Source organism: Xenopus laevis, chromosome 4L (assembly GCF_017654675.1).
Source record: "Xenopus laevis strain J_2021 chromosome 4L, Xenopus_laevis_v10.1, whole genome shotgun sequence".
Classification (NCBI taxonomy): Eukaryota; Metazoa; Chordata; class Amphibia; order Anura; family Pipidae; genus Xenopus; species Xenopus laevis.
In genome coordinates, this window is record NC_054377.1 from 47,279,068 (window position 1) to 47,303,375 (window position 24,308).

A 24,308-nucleotide genomic window follows, 5' to 3' on the forward strand; every position below is an offset into this window, starting at 1 on the left:
TTGGATTTAGAGGGATAGATATGACTGTTACACGTTTAAAGGTGCACTCCAGTCAAAAAGAGTTTTTATGCATTATTAAAAATTTCAAAAAAATCTAAGCACCTTTACATTAAATATTAAATTTACAAGTTGCAATGGGGAGCAGTGTTTGTTTATCCCTGTCCTGCTTTCAATAGCAATTATATTTACAAATAGATTTTAAACCATGAACATTTATGATTAATGTGTACTGAAAAAGTTGCTTAGAATGACATTTTCTTTCACTATGCAAAAAAAAATGTGTTTGGGTGGAGGACACTTGTGACTACCCCTGTGACTGCCGCACCTACATTTTCAAGAAAATGTCAGCAGTGTGTGCACATTACATAAATACATGTTCTTCATTAAAGCAAAACTTATTACAAAATTTTACTGACGTTTTATTCCATAGTGGGCAGGACAGGACTATCTGGTAAATGATCATATGATACATGATTTCTTACTCAATATTTGCAATATTTGTTTACAGTGCTCCAGAAGCTGTGGCAAGGGAATGAAGAAACGAGAGGTTTTCTGCAGAAGTATGAATTCTGGAAAATATAAAATTCTTCCAGAAAATCTGTGTCCCATGCAAGTGAAGCCAGAATCATCAGAAAGCTGTATGCTAGCACGTTGCCAGAAAAATGAGAAACTCCAGTGGGCAGTATCTGCTTGGACTGAGGTACCAGTACAAAAATAATGAAATAAATAAACAAACAGTTTTGCACAAATCCAGTTGTTTAGAACTGTGGTTGCCAATCTGCAGAATTTATATCCGAAAGGGACCCAAAGTATCGACTGATACAGCAATGTTTTACTTTAGTTGTAATCTTGCCACCCAGATATTGTATATTGGATTGACCGATATATTCCCAAAACCAGTTTTATTAAGATATCCTATGCTTTCATGATTTATATCATTGAAACAGATCTATTTAGGGGGCTATTTATCAAAGGTCAAGTTTTTTATACCTCGAATAAAGTTGAATGAACTCACAACTAGAATGGTTACTTATTTAAGAAAAACTTAAATGGAAAATACTCGATTTAGCGAGTTTGATTTGCAAAACCAGAAAACTCGAATTAATCGAGTTTTCGGAGGGAAAAAACTCAAATTTATCGTGTTTCAGGCAAAACCCTCCAAAAAAAACTGGAACATCATGAAGGCAATTAACATATTCAAATGGTTCAAAGGACCTCTGCCATTGACTGCTACATGACCTCGACAGGTTTTAGATGGTGTATTTTCAGGTTCAAGCTATTTCCAAGGTCGGAGTATAATAAATCTCAAAATAATTTGAGTTTTTTCCCAACCCCAAAATCTGAGTTTTGACCAAAAAAAATCACCTCGAATTATCATGGAAAACACAACTTAAATCTTAATAAATAACCCCCTTAATGTTTAAACATTTTCAGGGGAATGTAATTAAAGTCACAAAGAGCAAAACAATTCGCTCCAATAAGACTAAAAATCCATATCTCACAATTCAATATTGTTCCTTAAACTGTTAATTTTAATTGCGCACTCTTAAGAAGTGCTTGAAGGTGTCGTAATCTTTTGGAGCAAACATAACGACTTTTTCATTAAGAAGTTTTATTACATTGACTGCGCATTGGCGCAAACTATAAAATTCGCAAACGGTCTTCCACTTTCGGAAGTGGCCGCTAAGCAGTTTTCGGGTTCACAAAAGCTATATTAAATTCACGCAAAGCAAAATTTGTTTGCGCAAAGGCATAACTTTTTCGCATTGCGAATAGTTTTTCCATTAGCGAATTTTATTACATTCCCCCGTTTATCTTTATGATCTCATAAAGGAGGCTTTAGAATCTTGCACATTCCAAAAGCTAAATATTCTTTAGATGTTTGATTTGATGAAAAAAGCTTATCTTCCCATACGTTTTCCCTTAGAGTCTAATGCAACTTATTTCACTGTTTGGGTCAGATTTAATTCAGTGAGAAAAAGTTATCTCATGGTTTGTCACATGAAATTTGCATCTCAAATTGAATCTCGTCCATGGGTTTTCATGTGATAAAGCTTTTTCTCACTGCATTGAATCTGGCCCTTTATCACATGAAAATCGAAGGCTATGGAAAAAAACTGGAACTTAATTTGTAGAAAAGTTTCGCATTGATCTGGAGCTAAATCACTTACATTCTACGGTCTCTGTAATTGTGGCTGCATCAACAGAATTTACGTTTACTTTGCTCTCAAATAATTAAAAAAATGGAATTCCCATTTCTTTATTTTTAACCTTGTTTACCCCTGTATTTAATACACAGTGTTCAGCAACATGTGGTCCAGGTGTGAAGAAGCGTGAACTGAAGTGTGTTGAAAAAGATTCTAATGGCAAACTCATCTCTTTTCCATCAAAAAGATGCCGCAGTGTAAAAAAAGTAAATATAGCTCTGGAACAGCCATGCAACAGTGCGCCGTGTCCTGTGCATACACCATACAGTACTATTAATGGATGGCATGCATCTCCATGGCAACAGGTAAGACTAGACAGTTCTTTTGAATCAGTTTTAAAACTTGGCTCAAAAAAGTTTTTTTTGTTGAGCTTGACTTATATGCAATATTAAATGGAAGTTTTGAGAAAAACACCAACTTTTTACCAGAAAAAAATTGCCTTTTGATACTCTGCCCCAGTCACATGCAGAATTTTACATACATAATAAAAATATAAACATATGAGTAATAATTGTGTTTGCTTTATAAATTCCATAGCTGGTTTTAAAATCTGATTTTCACTTTTAGGGGCACAGTTATTAAACCTTGAATTTAACTGGTCGAGGTTTCAAAGGGGAAAACTCAAATGTTTAATGGAAAAAAGATAACATTTTTAGAGATTTATTATACCCCAAAGCTGCTAAGAATCTGAATCCAAAAATACTTAATTTCAAACCTGTAGAAGTCAACAGCAGATGTCCCTAAAGTTGTTTATTGACATTGTGATCTGTACTGTATAATCCAATAAAGTCAGGGGTTTCATCTAATAATCCGAAAAAGTTGTTTTCGCAGCGAGAATTCAATAAAGTCGCGTTTTCGGAGCCTCAATCATACAATGCGAATTGATGCTTGGTTCTATCACAAAGTTTTTCCCTCTGACTTTTTCATGAAAAATTATTGATAAATGAGTTTGTGGAAGGGTGTTTTATTAGATAAATTAGATAAATTCGAGATTTAGTAAATAACCCCCTTAATGTCAGTATTCTTACTGTACATTGTATAGTTATTAAAGTGCATCAGTGCATTCTTATATAACAAATAAGTCTATGTTGAATTAGTGCTCCGTTACATGTGGTGGAGGAGTGCAAACCCGGATTGTGCAATGCGTTCGCCAGGGAAGACCAGCCGCTGGATGTTTGCCATATCAGAAGCCTCCAGCTTCTCAAGCTTGCAACATACACTTTTGCCCAACTTCAGGAACACAAGGTAATGTAATATAATTTATAAAAGCATAACAGTCATGCTCTCTATACTGATTTATAACAAGGTGTACTACTAGTTTGTCGATGTGCTTTGTATTGTGAATGAGTATACTTGTTCTGATATGATCATCTTAACACGAGATTTTCAATATTAAATAAAATACTACACAGAAATAAAAATGGGTTCCCTTATTGGCAATAAACTTTATCTCACTGACTTAAAAAGTTAAGATATTATGAATAAAAGTATATACTAGAATCCTAGATACAAGCAAATTCAAGCCTTTTTCAGTAGGATTCAGCTGAAGGCAAGAGCCTGACCGGACTGAATCTGATCCCTTAAAATGACGCGACTATAAGCCACTTTAGGGGATCAAAATATTTTCTTCCTTTTGTTCCCTAGTTTGCAGATGCATACCTGTATAGGAATATGTTGTTTACTTTACACATTTTTTTTTAAATATACATGTTGATTTGTTTACTACTTGCCTTGCACTTGCCTTGCACCTGCCTTGGGGAACTTGGTAGAACATTATTAACGATGCCTATCACCACGCAGGTATTCCATAATGTTGTATGTGGCTAGTGTGTATTTGTAGGAGCTATAATATTAACAAAACTGGTAATAAATTGCATGGAAAGCAAGTGGTTATAAGCTTGTATGTTCACCAATGATTTTGAGGTATTTGTTCCTTTACTTTTTTCCAACTGAAAGGAGAAGCAGCTAATGATCATGTATGTTCATTAAACTACTTTATTTACTATAAACTTTTATGCTGGTAGGCCTGCCCTGCTTTTTACAAATGTGTATTGCTCTTCTGTCTGAGTCGCTTGAAAATGGACGTGCTGCCTATTTATAGCATATTTTCATTAAAGTACATTGTCAGAGTACAGAGTACTAACTATGAATTTTTTTTTATTTGATTTGTTTCTATACAGAAAGTACATCTTGCATTGATTACTACAGCTGGTGTTCACTGGTCCCCCAGCATGGTGTCTGTAACCATAAATTCTATGGCAAACAGTGTTGTAAATCATGTGCAAGGAAGAAAAACTACCGGGACACATTTTGAGCCTCTTTTGAATGCATCTTTTTTAATATATCACAGCTACCATTTCCTCTGGTATCTGGTATCCAGAGAATAAGCAAGACCATCAGTTCTGAAACATTATCTGGAGAAAAGTCATGGGATCTTGAGAAAAGGTGGAAATACACCTCCAGTAACAAGATGTTAAATCATTTTTAACAAATCGCTGTTGCGTATCAGAATTAAGAACAAGATCATTCTGGAAGTAAACTATGTTTTGAAGTGCCTTTATCATAACAAATAGGGGTCACTCCTGAGAGCACACAAAGAGGTCCTTACAGTTGCAGGTTTAATAGGGACTGTTTAATAAAGCACTTGTACAATGCCATTTATTTCATTAGCCTTCAGAGGATTGATATTATTTCTGATGACTTTTCAAGATTGTGTCAAAGAAAAACCATGAAGAAACAGGAAATTTTTGTTACTGACTAACAGCCTTAAAAAAGGATGCATTAATATCATGAACTATCAGAAGATGGATGGTTAAACTGGTGCTGTCCAATCATATATGGTGCTGAGCATAATTATTTTGTGGGCTGGGCCCTAAAAAAATATTTTAATATAATTTACAGCAAGCCAATGAATTCTTCCCGGAGGCCATGGGCCAACTACAATCTCCTCATGATGAAATAACTTTTTATTGGTAAACAATGATTTGGAAATATCAGAAAAGTCTTCAGCCTTCTTGAATATCCATTGCCAAGAACTTATATGAACGATATGAATACTGTGGCAATGCTGGCTCCAGGACAGCTCTTTTGGCACAATATATCATAGAATGAAAAACTTTCAGGTGAAAAAATAATTTTTTTGGTGCTTATTATCTTGCTTGCTGCTGGAAAAGCAAGTTTTTTAAAAAAATAATGTGTACTGTCATAGATTCCATCTAAAAAGTTAATTCAGCAAAGTATAGTTAGAACAAGCTTTAGCAAAACAAACACATATTGAAACTTATTGATGGAAGATGGCGTACAAATGTATTAATTTATTTGGCAAATAAAGGATATTCCTGTAAATTGACATGAAGCATAATAGTATTTTTTTTTTTGTTGAAATTCCGAGTATTTGGAGACTGAACTCTCAATAGAGTGTTTGTGCTATAGTAAAAAATGGGCTGTCTGAACTGTATATTTTACATATGTAAGGCATTTCCATACAATAGCAGAAGCATCTTAATTGTATAACATTATGTGTTGATTTATAAAAGGGCAGTTTTAGATAGTATCCACATCAAATGCTGGGAAAAGTAGGTAAATTAAACATAGGGTCAAAGAAAGGCGAACATACCTATTTAATATACATTTATGGGACCAGTTATACAGAATGTTTGGGACCTGTGGTTTCCGGATTACGGGTCTTTCCGTAATTTGGATCTCCATACTTTGGGGCTGATTCACAAAAGGTCGATATTCCTTAATGCACAGCTATGTGCGTTATTTAAGATGCGTTATTTAAGATGCGTTATTTAAGGAACAATTCATTAAAGTATTTTCGCATGCGTTAATAGACAAATAGCAAGCGTTAATTCTACATTTCGACATAGCGGTATTCTAATTGCATAGTGATATTTAAAGAATAGAATAAATCACTAACACATTATTCACTAACTTCTTTTAAGCGATAAAAGTATAGAATAGTGTGATAATTAATGTGAAATTTAACACCTCCCAGGAGTAGGAATTACTAAACAATATCAAATGCGTTAATAGAGGAAGATGTAGTGAGGAGCTGTAGGGCAGCAATTACAGACCTTTATGAGGAACTGGAGACTACAGCCACTAACACATTATCATGATACCTTGGGCAGATCCAGAATGCACTGCGTTCTGTGTCATGGAATTATATTAAGTTTCCCAGGGAAAGGAATGACTAGAATACTGAAAAAAGAGACTTCTACTCTGCCAGTGGCATCTCAAATGTCTTAGGTGCTATAGATTGCACTAATATATATGCTATAAAATGCCGCACACAATTCAGCTAAAATGAACGTTAAAATATCACTTCTTAAGTTAGACAAGTGAACTTTTAGTGAATCGAATAAAACTATAAGAAGTTATAAAATTTTTAAGGCATGCTATAAATAACACTCACTTTATCGACCTTTAGTTAATCGGCCCCCTTGTCTACTAAAAATCATTTAAACATTGAATAAACCCAATAGGATTGTTTTTACTAAAATACTGTATTATTATTATTATTATTATTACAGAAAAAGGAAATCATTTTTAAAAAACATGAATTATTTCTTTACACTATGAGAGATGGCCTTGTCATAATTCGCATTTCTGGATAGTGGATCCTATACCTGTACTAAGCACATTAACTAGTACTGTATATGGGCAGTGAACTCAATAAGGGACAGATTCACAATTGTTTTTTTTTTCAGTTTTTTTTACAAGCAATACCAGTGCGAAACATGTTTAAAATGTACTGGTGCTTATCTATTTATTTTCCAAATTATTTAAATCTTTGATCTTTCATAAATCTGCCCCTAGGTGTCTATGAAGATTCTCATTTATCCAGGTCATGATATACAGTATCTAGTAGAATGAAGTCAAAGGCAACTGGACTATTTGCGGGGGTTACTAAAATGCAAATGTATCTCAGATTTTATCAATAAAAATCATGGACACTTTGCAAAATAGACAGCACCCAACAGGAATTTTCTTAAAAAGCCTTTATTTAAAGGGCTTTATTCAGATGAAATACAGCACGAAATACAGCAACGTTTCAGGCTTCCATTAGCCTTTTCCTCAGCTTGAGGAAAGGCTAATGGAAGCCTGAAACGTTGCTGTATTTCGTCTGAATAAAGCCCTTTAAATAAAGGCTTTTTAAGAAAATTCCTGTTGGGTGCTGTCTATTTTGCAAAGTGTTCCTGAATTTCGGCTGTTGGTGGCAGCCTGGGACGTGCACCAAAAGACTGTTTTTGAAGGGTGAGTGCTGACTTCTTATCCTGTGATCAATAAAAACCATGACCAAACTTCCATTCCTGATTTTTAGCTTATTTATTGATTAAAAAAAACTTGATTTAATCGGATCGCCGAAATACCCAATAAAATTGAGTGAAAACCCAAATTGCTCTGGTTTATCGGGATTTTCTCCGAATAGCTCAAATTTTTCTGGCTCTTTTCCCAAATTGCTAGAATTTTTTCTTAGAAAACCATGAAAAAGGCGGATTTTTTGACTAAACCCAGCACAGATAACGAAAACTTAAAATTGAGATATACCCCTCTTCCATTGACTTATACAGGACCTTGACAGGTCTGAGATGGCAGTTTTTTCGAATTCATGCTCTTTGCATCATCGGGGTATAATAAATCTCTAAAAAAAATTGGTTTTTCCCCCTCTAAAAATTAGAATTTTTAGAGATTTTATTTATTTAATAAATAACCCCCTTAGAGTTTGTCACCACTCATCCGAGCGGCTTTTTTCAGTTCAACTGAAGTGGTGGGGAATTTCCCGGCATTAAAGCCTTGATAGTAGTAAAGTCATACATATCCAATCACAATGGTTCCATTTATTGAGACTGGTAAGCCACCGGGGAAAGGATGTCAAAGTGGCATTGTAGGTTAATGACTTTGTTACCCTCAAGGGTTTAAATGCTGGGGAAACATTTTCAAGAAACAGTCTAGCTGTCCAGTTGCCTTTGACTTAATTTAACCAGAAAAAAATTTCATGAATATATTTTATTACCATTAGAAATGCTGTGTGCAGCAATTGCCTTTAGATGTTTAGTTTGATTCCAGGTATTAAATGATGTTTCTTTAAATCCAAACTAGGTAAAAAAAAAAAAGATCAAATAACTAAATGATTGAATTGCCAAACCAGCGGGGTTCAGACATGGTTATGTCCTACTATAATTTTCTGAGGAGTGGTAATATGAAATATATTTATGGAATTTGACAAAGCAAGTTTAATTTTACTATGAGACTTAACGTAACATTTAAATATATGATTACCTAACTCAGCAGTAATGGTAGACAGTGGTCAGTTAAAATTAGCAGCTTCGTTAATTCAAAACATATACTTCTTTTGTACTTCAGTACATTTCTGCTTACAAATTAGTCCTTACATACAAAATGTAGAGCCAGAGCAAATAACCATTGGTTTGAGCCTTTAATACCTTTCTGGCTGCCCTCAGTTTTTTTTTTTTATCATGTTCATGTTGTTGGCGGCAATTCTAAAACTTCTGGGAAAACGATGCATTTTTTATGCCCATATTCAAATATATTTTCGTATTTGAAACACTGTATTTAAAAAAAAAATAGAAACAAAAAGTCCAACAGACCGGTCTGTGTGTGAATTTTTTTTAGACATTTTTTTTAGACTTATGAACATATGAGCATTTTAATGAATTATTATCTGTGAATTGTGTATTTTATATTACTATTTGTGTAATAGCTCCACTGGCACTAAAAGGGGTTATATGTTGTCATTAACTGTGCTTTGGAATTAGAATGATCCAAAACCCATACTATGATGTACAATAGTTGTATAGAATTGTTTTATTTATGTTTTATATTACATGCAGAATGCTGTACATTTTTTCCAATAAAATATTAAAGCTGTATGTATCAAATATGTATCATATTTTTAGTTCTTAGGGCACATGTCATACAGAGGCACATCTGTGCTGGTATTAAAATAGTAGGAAGTAATGAGGCAATGCCAATTGTTGAAATGGTTGGTGCAATAAGAGAAGTATCCAATTTATCAGAGATCAAAATACGGGTTTCCAGCAGTTTGATGTCTTTTTGCATTTGTCAAAACTGCTGGGATTGTCAGGAAAATATTATTGAATTACACTTTTATGAAAACGTATAAAAAATTTAATTGCTGAATCCAACACCTCTGGTAAAGTTTTATCACGTGGCAGACTTTATCTAGACCAAAATGTTGGACATGTGTCTTTTTTATATAATAATAGTAGAGTAATAAAAAGTAGAAATAACAATACAATCCTATCAGGATGACCTGAACATTCACATAGTAACATAGTAAGTTAGGTTGAAAAAAGATATGCATTCGTCAAGTTCAACCTTCTAAGTCTATATATAACCTGCCTAATTGCTACTTGATCCAGAGGAAGGCAAAAAAAACAAACATTTGAAGCCTCTCCAATTTGCCTCAGAGGGGGAAAAAAATCCTTCCTGACTCCAAGGTGGAAATCGGAATAGTCCCTGGATCAACTTGTACTATGAGCTATCTTCCATAACCCTGTATTCCCTCACTTGCTAAAAAGCCATCCAACCCCTTTTTAAAGCTCTCACTGTAAAAAACCCCTTTAGAATATTTAGACAGAACCGCCTTTCTTCTAATCAGAATGGTTGACTTCTTGTCAGCTGGAAAGACCTACTAGTAAATAAAGCATTAGAGAGGTTATTATACGATTCCTCTTCTCCAGTGTGAACAACCCCATCTTGGCCAGTCTTTCCTCATAGCTAAGATTGTCCATATATTCTACCAGCTTAGTTGCCCTTCCCTGGACCCTCTCTAATTCAATAATATCCTGATTGAGCACTGGGGACCAAATCTGTGCACTCCCAACTTTAGGAAGACTTTGCCTACCTGAAAAAAAGACCAACTGCTATTGTATTTACCTAGAATACATAGTTTAAACCTAAATGCTGCCATTTATGTTATGCTGCATACTTAAACTTAAATGCTGCCATTTCCTGATAGAATTGTATAACACAGTAAAAGCTTTTTGTTGCTAAATTACAGTGCAGATACAATGGTGTAACAATGCTATAGACTTGAGTTTTTCCCCCCAAAGAACATGGATTCCTAGTCCAAATCATAAAAAAAAGTTGTAGACTATTACACTTCCTCTGCCAAACTTTACACATGGCACTATGTTAGAGTCCTGCATCAGGTTAGGTACCTGCGGAATACCCGCAAAGTGATCGGGTTTAGGTCAGAAAATCCATGATCCCCTGACCATGTGGGTAATCAACCGGTAACCCGCCTGGGTACCCGGCTAAGGTGCGTAGTGTTTTAGGCAATGTATTTGTCCTTTTGCGGTCGAATCAGCCCCGGTTTGAAGCCACTTCTGGTCTACGGTGATGCCACTTCCAGTTTTACTGTCCCGGGTTGGAAGGTAATTTTCACTGTATAGGGCCCGGGTCAGGTAGTGGCTCTGGGTACTGTGATGTGTTCGGTGGCGGGTCCAGGTCGGGCACATATGCAAAGAAGCATATATAAGTACAAGTACCTTTATGAATAACTCTAATGTTTGCTCACACAGGAATGGGCCTTCGCTATATGTCAAAAGTGAAAAAGAGGACACCAGGCAAACAAACAGAACTGGTTTATTGTTCAAGACAATGTTCCACAGGGGTTAATACTCACACATCCACAGAGGCAGTGCAGCATAAGATTTAAACATCAGGACAGTTTGGAGCAGAGTGAACACAATGTGGCACCATGTGGAGATAGCTAGGGGAGCTGAAGGGGTCATCCCTAGGATTTCAGTGCCCTATGTGGTCCTGATCCAATGCAACAGAAATGGATCAGGGATCCCTAGTCAGTACTGTGGTCCCTTCACTTAGGCAAAGTAGAGCCTAAGGTAGAGCTACTCCCTGCTAGCAATCCTTGTTGTAGCACAGGCTGCTCTCTCTATCGACATTACGTTCACCCCCCCCCGCTGCTCACAGTGATATATTTTGTACCTGTTCTGAACCTAGTGCAAGATATAGAGCACAGCCTGATATGACAGTTGTCCTAGATGCAACTGCTAAGTGCATCCGCCCTATAGGGTGCAATTCTCAGTGCACTTTTGCCTTGGGCAGTAATGGTCCATGATAGATCCTACTTAGACTAGGGATGTATATGGTTGTACAAGTGGGTTCTGTATTGGGGTAACTCTTTTGGTACTAAAAGCAATGCATCCATACTTCATACTTGGTGGATAAATGTACATACTGCTGATCTGGAGGTCTATGCAGAATGAGATCAGATCACTTTGGGTTACTTTACAAGAATGTTTGGGTTTGCTGATCATTGCCATGACCAGGGACTCCTCAATTTGACCCTTCACCTTGAGCCATCCCACTAAACCCCATTATGATATACCTTAATAAAACCAGGAGACAGAGATGGGTGTAAAATGACCACAGCATTTATTCACATTTTATCAAAAAAATTGTACCTTGTCAGCTTAACCTGAGGCAATATTCTAAAGCCAGAATTTAACAAGAGCTCACTGCTATGCCCTGCCGCCAACACAAGAGAAGTTTAGCAGCCCTGCTGCCGGACCTGCATCTGCAGTGTATTGATGATAGGAAACCCAAGCAGGTTGCCCCCAGCACAAGCAGTAGTAGCATCTGTATCAATCAATCCACTGTGCAGTCACAGGAGAGAACCTCCTTTCTCCCTCTTCTAAACTTACCTGTGCAGTACACTGGCAAGGTCCTATCGCTACTGTGACAAATAAAATTTTAAATATAATATCATATGTGCACTGTTTTGATCCAGAGGAAGGCAAGAAACCCAGCCCGAAGCCAGTGCCAATTGTGCTTCAAGAGGGAAAAAAATCTTTCCTGACCTCAATGGTGATAGGAAACATTCATTGGTTCAAGAATTTGACATTCATTTGAAATAAATTAATAAAATGCAGATTCTCACAAACATAATCTATAAAGATACGGAAACGTTCATATTCAGTTGTCAATAGATAATATGAAAGACGTAAACTCCTGACATTTCACAAAATATGAAACATTGGGGAGGGTGGGTGGGATGTTTGTACCTGCTCAGACGATAAGGAAGTGAACTACTTCTTCCCCTGACATCACACTCCTCTCTTAATCTGCCTCTGGGCCTGGCCATCTCCTGCTTTAATTTATTCCTTCTCACCTAAATGTAGCTACAAGTGGTTATTAGGGTTAAAATATATCCATGGTGCTAGTGTATGCAAGCTTTTGGCTTTATACCACTGAAATAAATGTGCCAAGTAATATCACAAGTAAGGAGTCAATGCTATATGAGACATATCTAAGTTCATTTAGCTGACTTGCATTTATACTTTTCTTTTCCAATGTGACTTTTTATTTCTTATAGAGATGAAAACTAAGTAGGAATTTAAACCAGCCTGTGTGGCCTAGCTGTAACATATTATATGTTCCGTCTTCTCCTGCAGATATATGACAAGCAATTAAATTCACATTAAAGATGTATTAAATATGCAATTTGACTTGATGTTGTTCTTAGGATGTTTGCTTTGTCATACTTATAGGTTTTGTAAGCATTGTCTCCAGTAAAGATCAGGTGGAGGAAAAAGATTTAGAAAACACCTGACCTTGCAATGGACAACATTTCATCCTCTGGGTAATTATGTGTGGGCTGAAGAACAACACAGGCATCAAATCAGTGCTTTTCTCTTAAAAAATCTCTGTGGAATGAGGTTTTTAAGCAAAGGGGACAAAAATTCAATTAAACACAGAAAGAATAAATGATGGCTTCTGTTTCACTGTATTATCTTATGGGCCGCCACTGACTAGCACATATTTTATTCTGTTTAAGGAACAGCCATTAAATGCTTGCCCTGGAGAAACGTGTAAATAAGCAGTACTGTATACTTCAGGTAAATGAAGAGCATAATATCAGTTTTTTTGCCAGAACCTTCAAATTGAAGGCTTTTTATGCTCGTGTGCCTTATTAAAATTGCAGTTTGGCAAATAAAAAAGAGATTAAATTATTAACCCTACCTCTTTTATCCACAGCACCTTGAATAATATATTTGGTTACTTTAGGTCATAGAAATATGAATAAGAAAGATGCCCTGTATGACAAATGCTAAGACATTTCTCTATTGCTGAAAAACAACTTTGCTGTTATGTAAAAACATTCTTTTTCAGTTTGTCTGTGAAGCAGTTAGCACCAGAAACAACCCATAGAACGTTCTGATTGAATGTGAAATGTCTGTAGACTGACACCTGCTGGTTATAATACACAAGATCACATATTTTCATTTAATTTTGGGAGATCTATTACAGTTGTACAGGTTTGCCCAGGGGTCACAAGAAGTACCATTTACTGTAAACCAACACTGTTAACTTGTAGGGAAAAAAAATCATAGTGGCTCTGTCTAAGGGGCCGATTCATGAAGCTCGAGTGAAGGATTCGAATTAAAAAAACTTCGAATTTCGAAGTGTTTTTTGGGCTACTTCGACCATCGAATGGGCTACTTCGACCTTCGACTACGACTACGACTATGAATCGAACGATTTGAACTAAAAATCGTTCGACTATTCGACCATTCGATAGTCGAAGTACTGTCTCTTTAAAAAAAACTTCGACCCCCTACTTCGGCAGCTAAAAGCTACCGAAGTCAATGTTAGCCTATGGGGAAGGTCCCCATAGGCTTGCCTGAGTTTTTTTGATCGAAGGATATTCCTTCGATCGTTGGATTAAAATCTTTCGAATCGTTCGATTCGAAGGATTTAATCGTTCGATCGAAGGAATTATCCTTCGATCGTTCGATCGTAGGATTTGCGCTAAATCCTTCGACTTCGATATTCGAAGTCGAAGGATTTTAGTTCCTAGTCGAATATCGAGGGTTAATTAACCCTCGATATTCGACCCTTCATACATCTGCCCCTAAGTGTAGGAGTCCTACATTTGATGCCTAGTCACTAACTGCAAGCAATATATAATGTATGTTCTCTGATAATATTTATTAGCAGGGTTGCACTTGGCCAGGGGGACACCATGAAAAAACAAGGTGAGGTCAGGCCCACGGCCCCTGCCAACCCGGCCTGCATCCCCCACCTGGAACTGTGGGCATTTGTGCTCCCCCCCGATAGCAGCCAAAATGACTAAATGAGATATGCAGTGTGTGGTGGGGTGTTTGGAGGAGGTGGGGTGTTTAAAATTAAAAAAAAATAGATCAGGCAGTTTCATCACATTTTACCGAAAAGGGCCACCAATTAAAATTTCAAATAATAGATAATTTCCCCACATTACATGGGGGGGGCAATAAAAATAAAGAACTATTAAGAAAAGAAGCTAAATGAATATTGGAGCCCCGTGGCCTTAATCGGGAATATGATCTCCACCCCATTTTTAGGTAGCTTCCCATGCCATAGGTGAGATTTTTTATTTAGGTTGTTTTTAATGTATATTTATTGTATTTTACTATTTTACAGATTTGGACTGATCTGTGCGGATTACCTTAATAAAACAGATTTATTAAGAATGAATGCCTGATGAAACAGAAATTTGAACCTAAATGTTAAGTGATAAAAATGATTTCTTGTCGCACTGTTGGGAGTTAAGATACAATGTAGCCATGAGATGGCGCTGTAAGAGGAAGTATAAATTGTAACACAGTAAATGTATCAGTAACTTGACAAAGGGCTGGATATAGGGTGGATATAAACGTTGTAATGTTGCAGATCTAAAGCCATGAGCAAATAAAGGCTTTTTAAACTAACATTGCATGGAGCTGTGTCATGTACTGGATGAAACAGGTTAAAGACCAACTAGTATGGTAGAACAAGGGTTACATTAGCCCCTCTTTCAGCAGGATGGCCCTATGCTAAGTGGAAGGAACATGTGAGGATGTTGTTGTACTACATCTGTACACTGCTAAAAGTAAATCAAATAGAATAGAGGACGCCAGGGGTTCTTTCAAAACATACAGCAAAGGCTTTATTCAATTTAAAGATCCACAGGGTTGAACAATACCAAGCTTTGAGGTTGTTTGAATAAATGTCAGGTACAGTGACCGGTGTAAGTATAGACAGAAAATATGGCACCACTATAGGAATAGCTTGGGGAGTTCATCTGCTAGGTTGTCAATATCTCATGTGGTCCGGATCCCCTACAGTAGATGTGACACAGGGTCAATTCACAGCAGAGCCTAGGCAAGAGCTACTCCTTTCTGTCCTCCTTGATGGAGCACAAAACAGCTCTTTGTAACCTAAACAGACTGTCTCACTCTCTTTATAGAGTGCTATAACAGTTGCTATCCTGTACACTAGCTAACCTCGTTCATGGGGGTCCCTTCTCCCCGACTTCTCTAAAGCGGTTGTCCCTTTAGGGCCTAACACTTCCATGGCCTTGTTGATCCTAGGCTCAATGGAACATCCACCCAGATCAACTAATGCAGGTCAAAGATATAGGACCTCCCCTTGACCAACACTATATTAAAGTCTGGAAGGAAATGTTAATCAACCTAAGAGGCAATAAAAAGTATATGTAAATGTATAACTAGATACATCAGCTTTCCTACAGCAACTAGTGAAATGGGGAACTTCAGGGATCTAAAGCCATATGGGTCATTAACCCTATTGTTCCCTACAAAAAGGTATATTGATCTGCCTTTATGTACAGTGAAGTGAGGCAAAGTTAATTAGCAGTCACATCTTTCTTTCTAATAAATCCTTATCAAAGCTGAAAAGAAAACAACCCATGTGAAAATAATTTCCCTTCTTACATCCAGGCTCAACTGTAAATATATAATTATAGGTGTAAATATCTCTATGCACTGTTTTTGTGCTGTATGAAAAAGCTTTCTCCATTATAAAAGCGCTTAACAATGCAGACATATCCTTATATAGATTTCACACACAGCAGTCAATGAGCCTGTGAATTGAAGGATGGATGAGAAAACTGATTCAGATCTGAGTTAAATTACCTCGTATTTTTAATCACCGTGTTCTGTGCAGATCTGCACCCAGAGTATGGAAATCTCATTTGAATAAAAATCTTTTTTGGCATTAAAAAGAAATGATTTCCATATGAAGAAGGCACAAGAGGGCTGTCTAAAGATTATACGCCAGTTGTAGAAGCTCTTGGTTGTGAAATGGGGCTTAAAATCTGCTGTAACTGCAGTCTGCAGTTTTTTTTTTCCTTTTTGGTTAAATTATAGTGAGTGATAATGTTGAAAATAGAAAGATTAGATTCTAGAAGGATTTCAATTTAGATCTGAGAATAGGCCCTCGTTACAGCCTGTCTCACTCCAGATATTCTACTGCTTCTAGTCAATGGTGAGAGTATTTTTCTAATTAAGAAAAGTTCACTGTTAAAATAATTGGTTTATCAGAATTCTGTCATAGTGGAGCGCCTGACAATAACCACTGTTCAATAATTCACGTGCAGTTAATGGCCCTTGCCACAATTTTTAAAAAGTCCATTAGCTCCGGGGGGAAAAAAACCGATGAAGACCCTGCGTGGGGTCCGGTTTTATGGCACATTTATTTCTGTGCAGAGATAATGCAGAATGGCAATAGCTCTACTTTATTTTGATCATTTTTCTGCTCTGTTTCCTGCTAACCATATGATGACTTTGTGGCGCTCTCAGTAAGTGCATTTTTACTAAACTTATAATTGTAAAGTAAAATATTCTAAATAACTGGAGTGAGATGGTTCCTGTTCAGTAGCAGAGGAGAAAATGACAGCTGGGAAATAAAGAACAATTGAAAATCTGTTAGAGAGGATGGCAATGGCAGAATATTAATGTAGTGACAACAGATAATCTGGAAATAAATGCCTTCAGCTCCAATGGAAGTACAGCGTTGAAGGTTTTTAATTGATAATTTATGTACACGTTAGGTGAACAATTACATGTACCACAATATAGTGATCTGTATTAAAAGAGGCCTGTCATTGCTTTACTAGCAGTGTCTCACAACTCGTGAGGTTTCTGGGCTGTATTTTCTATATAGCCATCCACAAGCACATACCTAGGGTAGCAGATTAAGAGAAGCAGCAAATGGGTGCCTAACGTATATATTTAGTTAAAAAAAATTAAAATCCCCCCTTCCATAAACTGGACAATTGTGGCTAAATCTGGTGGAATAACCAGGTTGCAAAATACTTTTCTGTGTATGTGCCAGTCGGATATGGTAGGAGGTGGTGGGGGTCATGCCTAGGGCATTGCCAGATGTTCAGCCAGAATTATTAAATCCTATTTAACACTGGCATAGCCTATATGTTGGTTACGTTTCACACCTATCTCTCCACACGCTTCTATTAAGTATTGACTGCTGCCCAAGTCTCCTTCACTAGCTGAAAAGTTACCTCTGAGTGGCAGAAGTTCTTTGGTCTGAATCGAGGTACGCAATAAGAAGAGATGATTTTTTAGCAAAACGGATACAATTCTCAAAATCCAAATTCCCAAAAACCCAATTCATCAGCAGGTTCATTCATTTGATAAAAGTTTGTAGAAAAGTTGGCAAAGTGGCTCTTTGCCAAGTGTTGACAAAGAGCAATTTTGCTCGAAACATGTTGTGTTAATAAACTTTGCAGCATGGTATCTGTGCTTTACAACCTTAACGTCTTTCATTGGCATGTGTTTCAGTTGGGACAGAAGCAGTGGTACAGGTATCAAACATGCAACTGGTGCAAACTTATTTTTTTCCAATAGGATTGTTTTTCCACCAACATGGACTCATGCATCTTACTTAATTTAGTACAGGGTATTGTTTTATTTTTACAGAGGACAAAGGAAATAAAAAAAAAACAATGTAATTATTTGCTTAAAATTTACTCTATAGGAGATGCCATACCAGAATTCGGAGCTTTTTGAATATCGGATTTCTGGATAAGGGGTCATAATATTATTATGTATAGTATGTATAGTATATTGTTATTCAGCTGTTGGACCATTGCGTTTATCCTTAAAAAGCTCTAATACTGGTACCAGCTACACGGTTTAAATGTCATTTAAGTCATACACAAGCTGATCCTGTATAGAATCTGCCTGCAGACATTGTTGTTCGAATATATATATATATATATATATATATATATATATATATATATAGTGCCTCTACTTACTCTTTTATAAACAGGGCAAAACCACCTTCCACCCTTCTCAATCCCCCCTTTTCCCTTTAAAAAAATGTTGTCAATAAATATTCTATTTTCAGTTAAGAGAAATTATTCTCACTTTATGGTGTCTTTGGTAGGTCTATGAATTTAACTAATTCCCTTTAGACAAGCTGTTTGCTTTATCCATGTGTAACATGATGAGATCAAGGATGGACCTAAATAAACCCCATTAGTTATAGACTGAAATGGACAGAGGCATATAGCAGGGGCCTGAGAAAGGGAAGATTGTTCCATACTTACCGTGATCTTCCTTTCCCTGGCCCTCTCCATGTCTATACTCCTCGGGATAGCCCCTCCCCCCTCGTCACGAGAACCCAACCCCCAACTTAATAAATTAGGGGAACTCCCTCCCCTCAGTGTCTGGTACAAAGTTCTATGTCTCTAATAACCAAACAGGGGGGGAAAACCTGACATGGAGAGGGCCAGGGAAAGGAAGATCACGGTAAGTATGGAACAATCTTCCCTTTCCCCTGGCCCTCTCCATGTCTATACTCCTCGGGACTTAGCAAGCTGCCTGTCCCTGGGTGGGTAAAGAGAAATCACGCAATGCTGCAAAAATATTTATTTGTTTGAACAAGCTGATTTCAGAATGCTAGATAGGGATGTAGCGAACGTCTGAAAAAAAGTTCGCGAACATATTCGCGAACTTGCGCAAAAACGCGAGCGGTTCGCGAACGGTTCGCGAACCCCATAGACTTCAATGGGAAGGCGAACTTTAACATCTAGAAAAGACATTTCTGGCCAGAAAAATGATTTTAAAGTTGTTTAAAGGGTGCAACGACCTGGACAGTGGCATGCCAGAGGGGGATCAAGGGCAAAAATGTATCTGAAAAATCTGCCTGTGTGTGCTTGGAAGAGATAGTGTAGGGGGAGAGCTGTTAGTGATTTCAGGGACAGATGATAGTAAGTTTGCTGGCTAGTAATCTGCTTGATACTGCTCTGTATTGGAGGGACAGAAGTCTGCAGGGATTTGAGGGACATTTTAGCTTAGGTAGCTTTGCTGGCTAGTAATCTACTGTTCTCTTTAAACAACTGCCATACGTTGACCTTGTAGGCATTGTTTGCCCAGTTTTTTTGGACGCAGCCACTGAAGCACAGTTGCCATAAAAAATATGCCATATAAATGCTGAAAATAGTCATTTTTCGCCATACGTTGACCTTGTAGACATTGTTTGCCCAGTTTTTTTGGTTGCAGCCACTGAAGCACAGTTGCCAGAAAAAATATGCCATATAAATGCTGAAAATAGTCATTTTTTGCCATACGTTGACCTTGTAGGCATTGTTTGCCCAGTTTTTTTGGTCGCAGCCACTGAAGCACAGTTGCCAGAAAAAATATGCCATATAAATGCTGAAAATAGTCATTTTTTGCCATATACGTTGAGTCAACGTATGGCAAAAAATTACTATTTTCAGCATTTATATGGCATATTTTTTCTGGCCTCTGTGCTTCAGTGGCTGCGGCCAAAAAAACTGGGCAAACAATGCCTACAAGGTCAACGTATACACTACTACAGCGGTGGATACGGATTACGTAAAATATATGAATGCTGCTTGAAAAAAAGTAACTCAAGTGGTTTTTCTAGAGACGATAATATTATCAATATTTAGACAAAATGTGAACAAGCTCACACAGCTAGATGGCGGGTTGAAGAAAACACTGTGCAAATAATGCCTACAAGGTCAACGTATACACTACTACAGCGGTGGATACGGATTACGTAAAATATATTATGGCTGCTTGAAAAAAGTCACTCCGGTGTTTTTCTGGAGACGGTAATATTATGGATATTTAGACAGAATGTGAACAAGGTCACACAGCTAGATGGCGGGTTGAAGAAAACAGTGTGCAAATAATGCCTACAGGGCAAATAATGCCTAAAAGGTCAACTTATACACTACTACAGCGGTAGTAAAATAAAAAAAAGTAAAATAAAAAAAAATTAATATTAAAAAAAAAAAATTAAAGTTGGTGCTGCTGAACTACTAGGAGCAGCAGATTAGCACACCAGTCCCACTCCCCAACACTGCTAGACTAATAGCACTGGGCTCTTATAGTAGTAGTAGTAGTAGTAGTAAAACAACAAAAAAATAAATAAAAGCAGTCCTTACAAGGACTACTGTTATTGCAGCAGTCAGCAGATGAGATCAGAAGCAGGACAGCTGCCCACTGCAGCTACATACAGAGCACTGCAGTAGAAGGTAGATTACTAGCCAGCAAAGCTACCTAAGCTTAAATGTCCCTCAAACCCCTGCAGACTTCTGTCCCTCCAATAACAGAGCAGTATCAAAACGATTACTAGCCAGCAAACTTTCAACTGTCCCTGAAATCACTAACAGGCAGCAGCTCTCTCCCTACACTATCTCTTCAGCACACACAGGCAGAGTGAAAAGGCTAGGGGCTAGGGATCCCGGTTCCGGATGAACAAATGGTCCCTGGATCAGTAAGTGTCCTGCTGTCGGAAGTCTCCATGGATGGTCTATTGACAACTGGATCAGGTCTGTAAACCAAGGCCTTCGTGGCCAAGCTGGAGCAATGCAGATTACTTCCGCTCGATCCTCCTTGATCTTTTGTATCACTTTCGGAATCAGAGGAAGAGGAGGAAAGATATAGCCTAAATGGAAATTCCATGATTGAGTCAGGGCATCTACTGCCAATGCTCTCGGATCCCAATTCCTTGTGAAGAACTGAGGACACTTGGTGTTGCTGGATGATGCCATCAAGTCTATCGAAGGCTGACCCCACTTCTGCACTATTGCTCTGAAGACTTCCTGACTCAGGGCCCATTCGTGCGTTTCTGCGAAGTTTCTGCTGAGCAGATCTGCTACCACATTCAGCTGGCCTGGAATGTAGACGGCTGTAAGGTCTATTAAAAAGTTTTCTGCCCATTGGAATATGGGTTGGACTTCTTCCAGTAAGCCAAGACTCCTTGTACCCCCTTGCCTTCTTATAAAGGCTACTGCTGTGATATTGTCCGACTTTATTTTTAGTCCTTTTCCTCTGAGTTTATCTTGAAAGAAGATACAGGCTTGTCTTATTGCCCTTAACTCCAGGACGTTTGATGGTACGTCTGATGATGGATAGAGCCAACGCCCCTGTGCTACTCTGGAACCAAGCTCTGCTCCCCAACCTAGACCTGAGGCGTCTGTAGACATTACGACCCAGGCCTCTGGAAATAATACTGTGCCCCTGTCGAGGTTGTTCTTTTCTTTCCACCAGAGGAGAGATGACCTTATCTGTGATGATACTGTTATCACTTGGGCCTGTGATTCTCCGTTCCATTGTTGTAGAAACGCCATTTGAATAGGTCTCATCTTCCAATGAGCCCATGGGACTAGCCCGATTGAGGAAGACATCTTTCCCAAGATCTTCATAAACGTCTCTGCCGGGGCTTCTGCTGTTGTTATTAGCCTTTCTGCTGATGACGTCAGAGAAGTCTGTCTCTCCACTGATAACCTTAATTGTCATGACACAGTGTCTATTGAGGTTCCCAGGTAAGTAATTCTTTGGGCTGGTATGAGATGACTCTTCGCCTGATTGATAAGCCATCCATGAGCTGACAAGGTTTTCAGGCACAGATCCCTTTGGATGATCGCTTGATCCCTTGTTGATGCCAGCAATATCATGTCGTCCAAATAGTGGAATAGGCGGACCTTCCTCCATCTGAGGTGAGCCACTAAGGTAACTAGGACCTTTGAAAACACTCTCGGGGCTGTTGCTAGCCCGAAGGGTAGACACTTGAATTGGTAATGCTGGTCTTCCACTTTGAAGCGGAGAAATTTCTGATCCGCTGTGGTTATGGGGATGTGATAATAGGCATCTCTGATGTCCATGGTGCACATCCAATCTCCCGGAGATATGGCCGATTTTATTGACTCTATTGACTCCATCTTGAAATGTTGGATTTTCAATACCTTGTTGACACTTCCCAGGTCCAGGATTGGTCTCCATGAACCTGCTGCTTTTTGGATTATGAAGAACCGAGAGTAGACTCCTTTTCCTCTCTGGTCCAGTGGAACACGGCCTATCACTTGTTGTTTTTCCATCATAACAAGACAAGCCCTTAGAGCCGCCTTTTTGTCGACATTCATTGGTAATGGAGAAGTTCGAAAACATGGAATAGGAGGGTCTGTTTTGAATTCCAGCTTGTAGCCTTGATTTATGATTCCTAAGACCCATCTGTCTTCTATGGAAGCTTCCCAGGCCGCCTGAAAAAGGTGTAGCCTTCCCCCTAGAGCAGGCTCCTGGGTTGCACCACCTTCATAATTGCTTGCTGGAATTCTCCCCTGCCTTGCCCTTGGGGAGGCGAAAAAAACCTGATTGGCCTGCCTTCCAGCTGTCCTGTCTTGGGGCATCCTTTGCTGTACGAAAAGATCGACGGTCATAAGGCACAAATCTAGACTTAGCCGAAGACTTTCCCCTTGTTGTTTGTTTCCATGGTTGGCGTTTCTTCCTTTGAGGAAGTAACTGACTCTTGCCCCCTGAAGCCTTGGAGATTAAATCTTCTAGCCTCTTTCCAAACAGGACCTGACCTTGAAATGGTAAGGAACAAAGGGCCGTTTTAGAAGCTAAGTCTGCTTCCCAGGCCCGCAGCCATAATGCCCTCCTTGCCGAGACTGAAAGAGCCAAGGTTCTGGACGCCAAACGGATCTGGTCTACCGAAGAATTTATGAGAAATACTGATCCAAGCTTCAACTCCTTAAGACCTTCGAGGATCACCGATGTCTCGCGGCCCTCTCTTAAGGCTGCATCCAGGTTACCCAGCCAGACTTCTAATGCCTTTGCTACTGATAGATTAGCAATTGCTGGTTTGAGACCCTCCCCAGCTGTGGAGAATACTCTTTTTAAATCTGCATCCAGTCTTTTATCCATTGGGTCTTTCATAACCGCATGGTCCTCAATGGGTAACAACGTATTCTTTGAAATACCCAGGATTGGGGCATCCACTTTTGGCATAGTGCAAAAGTCTTTGACCTCCTCCTCTTTAAACGGATATAGCTTATTGCTTCTGGATTGCAATGTGATGCGTTTAGAAGGGATATCCCACTCTGATTTTATTAGCTCAGTCACTTCCTTATGTAATGGAAAGGTCTGACCCTTCAATTTGGAGCATGGTAAAAAGCATGTTGAAGTAGAGGCTGGACTCTCATCCTCTAATGACAATGACGCCCTCACTGCCCTGATCAAGGGTTGGATTAGAGTGAAATCAAAGGAAGATTGGACTTCCTCCTCTTCTTCAGATGATAAAGATAATTGATCATCTGCCAGTCTTGCATCCACAGAGTCATCCGGCTCCAGGTCTAACACCACCCGAGGGGGTCTTAGATGTAGATGCTGTAGCATTCGAAATCTCTTTAGCCACTGCATCCTTTATCCAGGCTAGGATTCCTGCACTAGAGCCTGCTTCTATGCCTGATGCCGCAGTAAGGCATGATTGGCATAATTTCTTGTCCTGTAATGGAGGATTTGCACAACCCAGGCAAGTGGTATTTGAGATCTGCTGGATATCCTCATAGTCTTCAGGTACATCCTTGGATCTCTCTTTTGATCTGGATGATCTCATGATGGCACTATAACCAGAAAACACATATGGTAATAAAAGTGCTCCAAACCCGTCTTTTTTAAAAAATTTTTTTTTTTTTTACCTCAACCAGGGGAAGAAGACTTATTTGGGGTGGCGGCTGGGACACGTTAGGGCTCACAAAAAAAAATCTGTAAAAACAAACAAAAGAAAAAACCCCATATTTAGGGTCTGGACGCCCTTCATACAAAATCACAAAATACAAGAAAAAAATGTCCCTCTACCTACCTCCAGGCACTGCAGAGAAAAATGCCAAACCACAGCCACGAGGCTGCATACAGGCTAGGGTTTTAAAAGGTCATATGACTCCTCCCCCTGAGACACCCCTGTGATGCTGGTGTCCTGAATGGTCCT

The 24,308-nt window shown here is 38.4% G+C and overlaps 1 protein-coding gene across 1 annotated transcript in view; it reads left to right on the forward strand.

Annotated features, from left to right (window-relative positions):
• Positions 1 to 5,556, forward strand: part of adamts18.L (ADAM metallopeptidase with thrombospondin type 1 motif 18 L homeolog) — a 58,162-nt gene extending 52,606 nt beyond the window's left edge. Inside the window, 4 exon segments of the mRNA XM_018257889.2 lie at positions 509 to 700; positions 2,300 to 2,512; positions 3,305 to 3,452; positions 4,388 to 5,556. Of these exon segments, the coding sequence (XP_018113378.1) occupies positions 509 to 700; positions 2,300 to 2,512; positions 3,305 to 3,452; positions 4,388 to 4,521 (687 nt within the window). The 3' untranslated portion in view covers positions 4,522 to 5,556.
• The last annotated feature ends 18,752 nt before the right edge of the window (positions 5,557 to 24,308 follow it).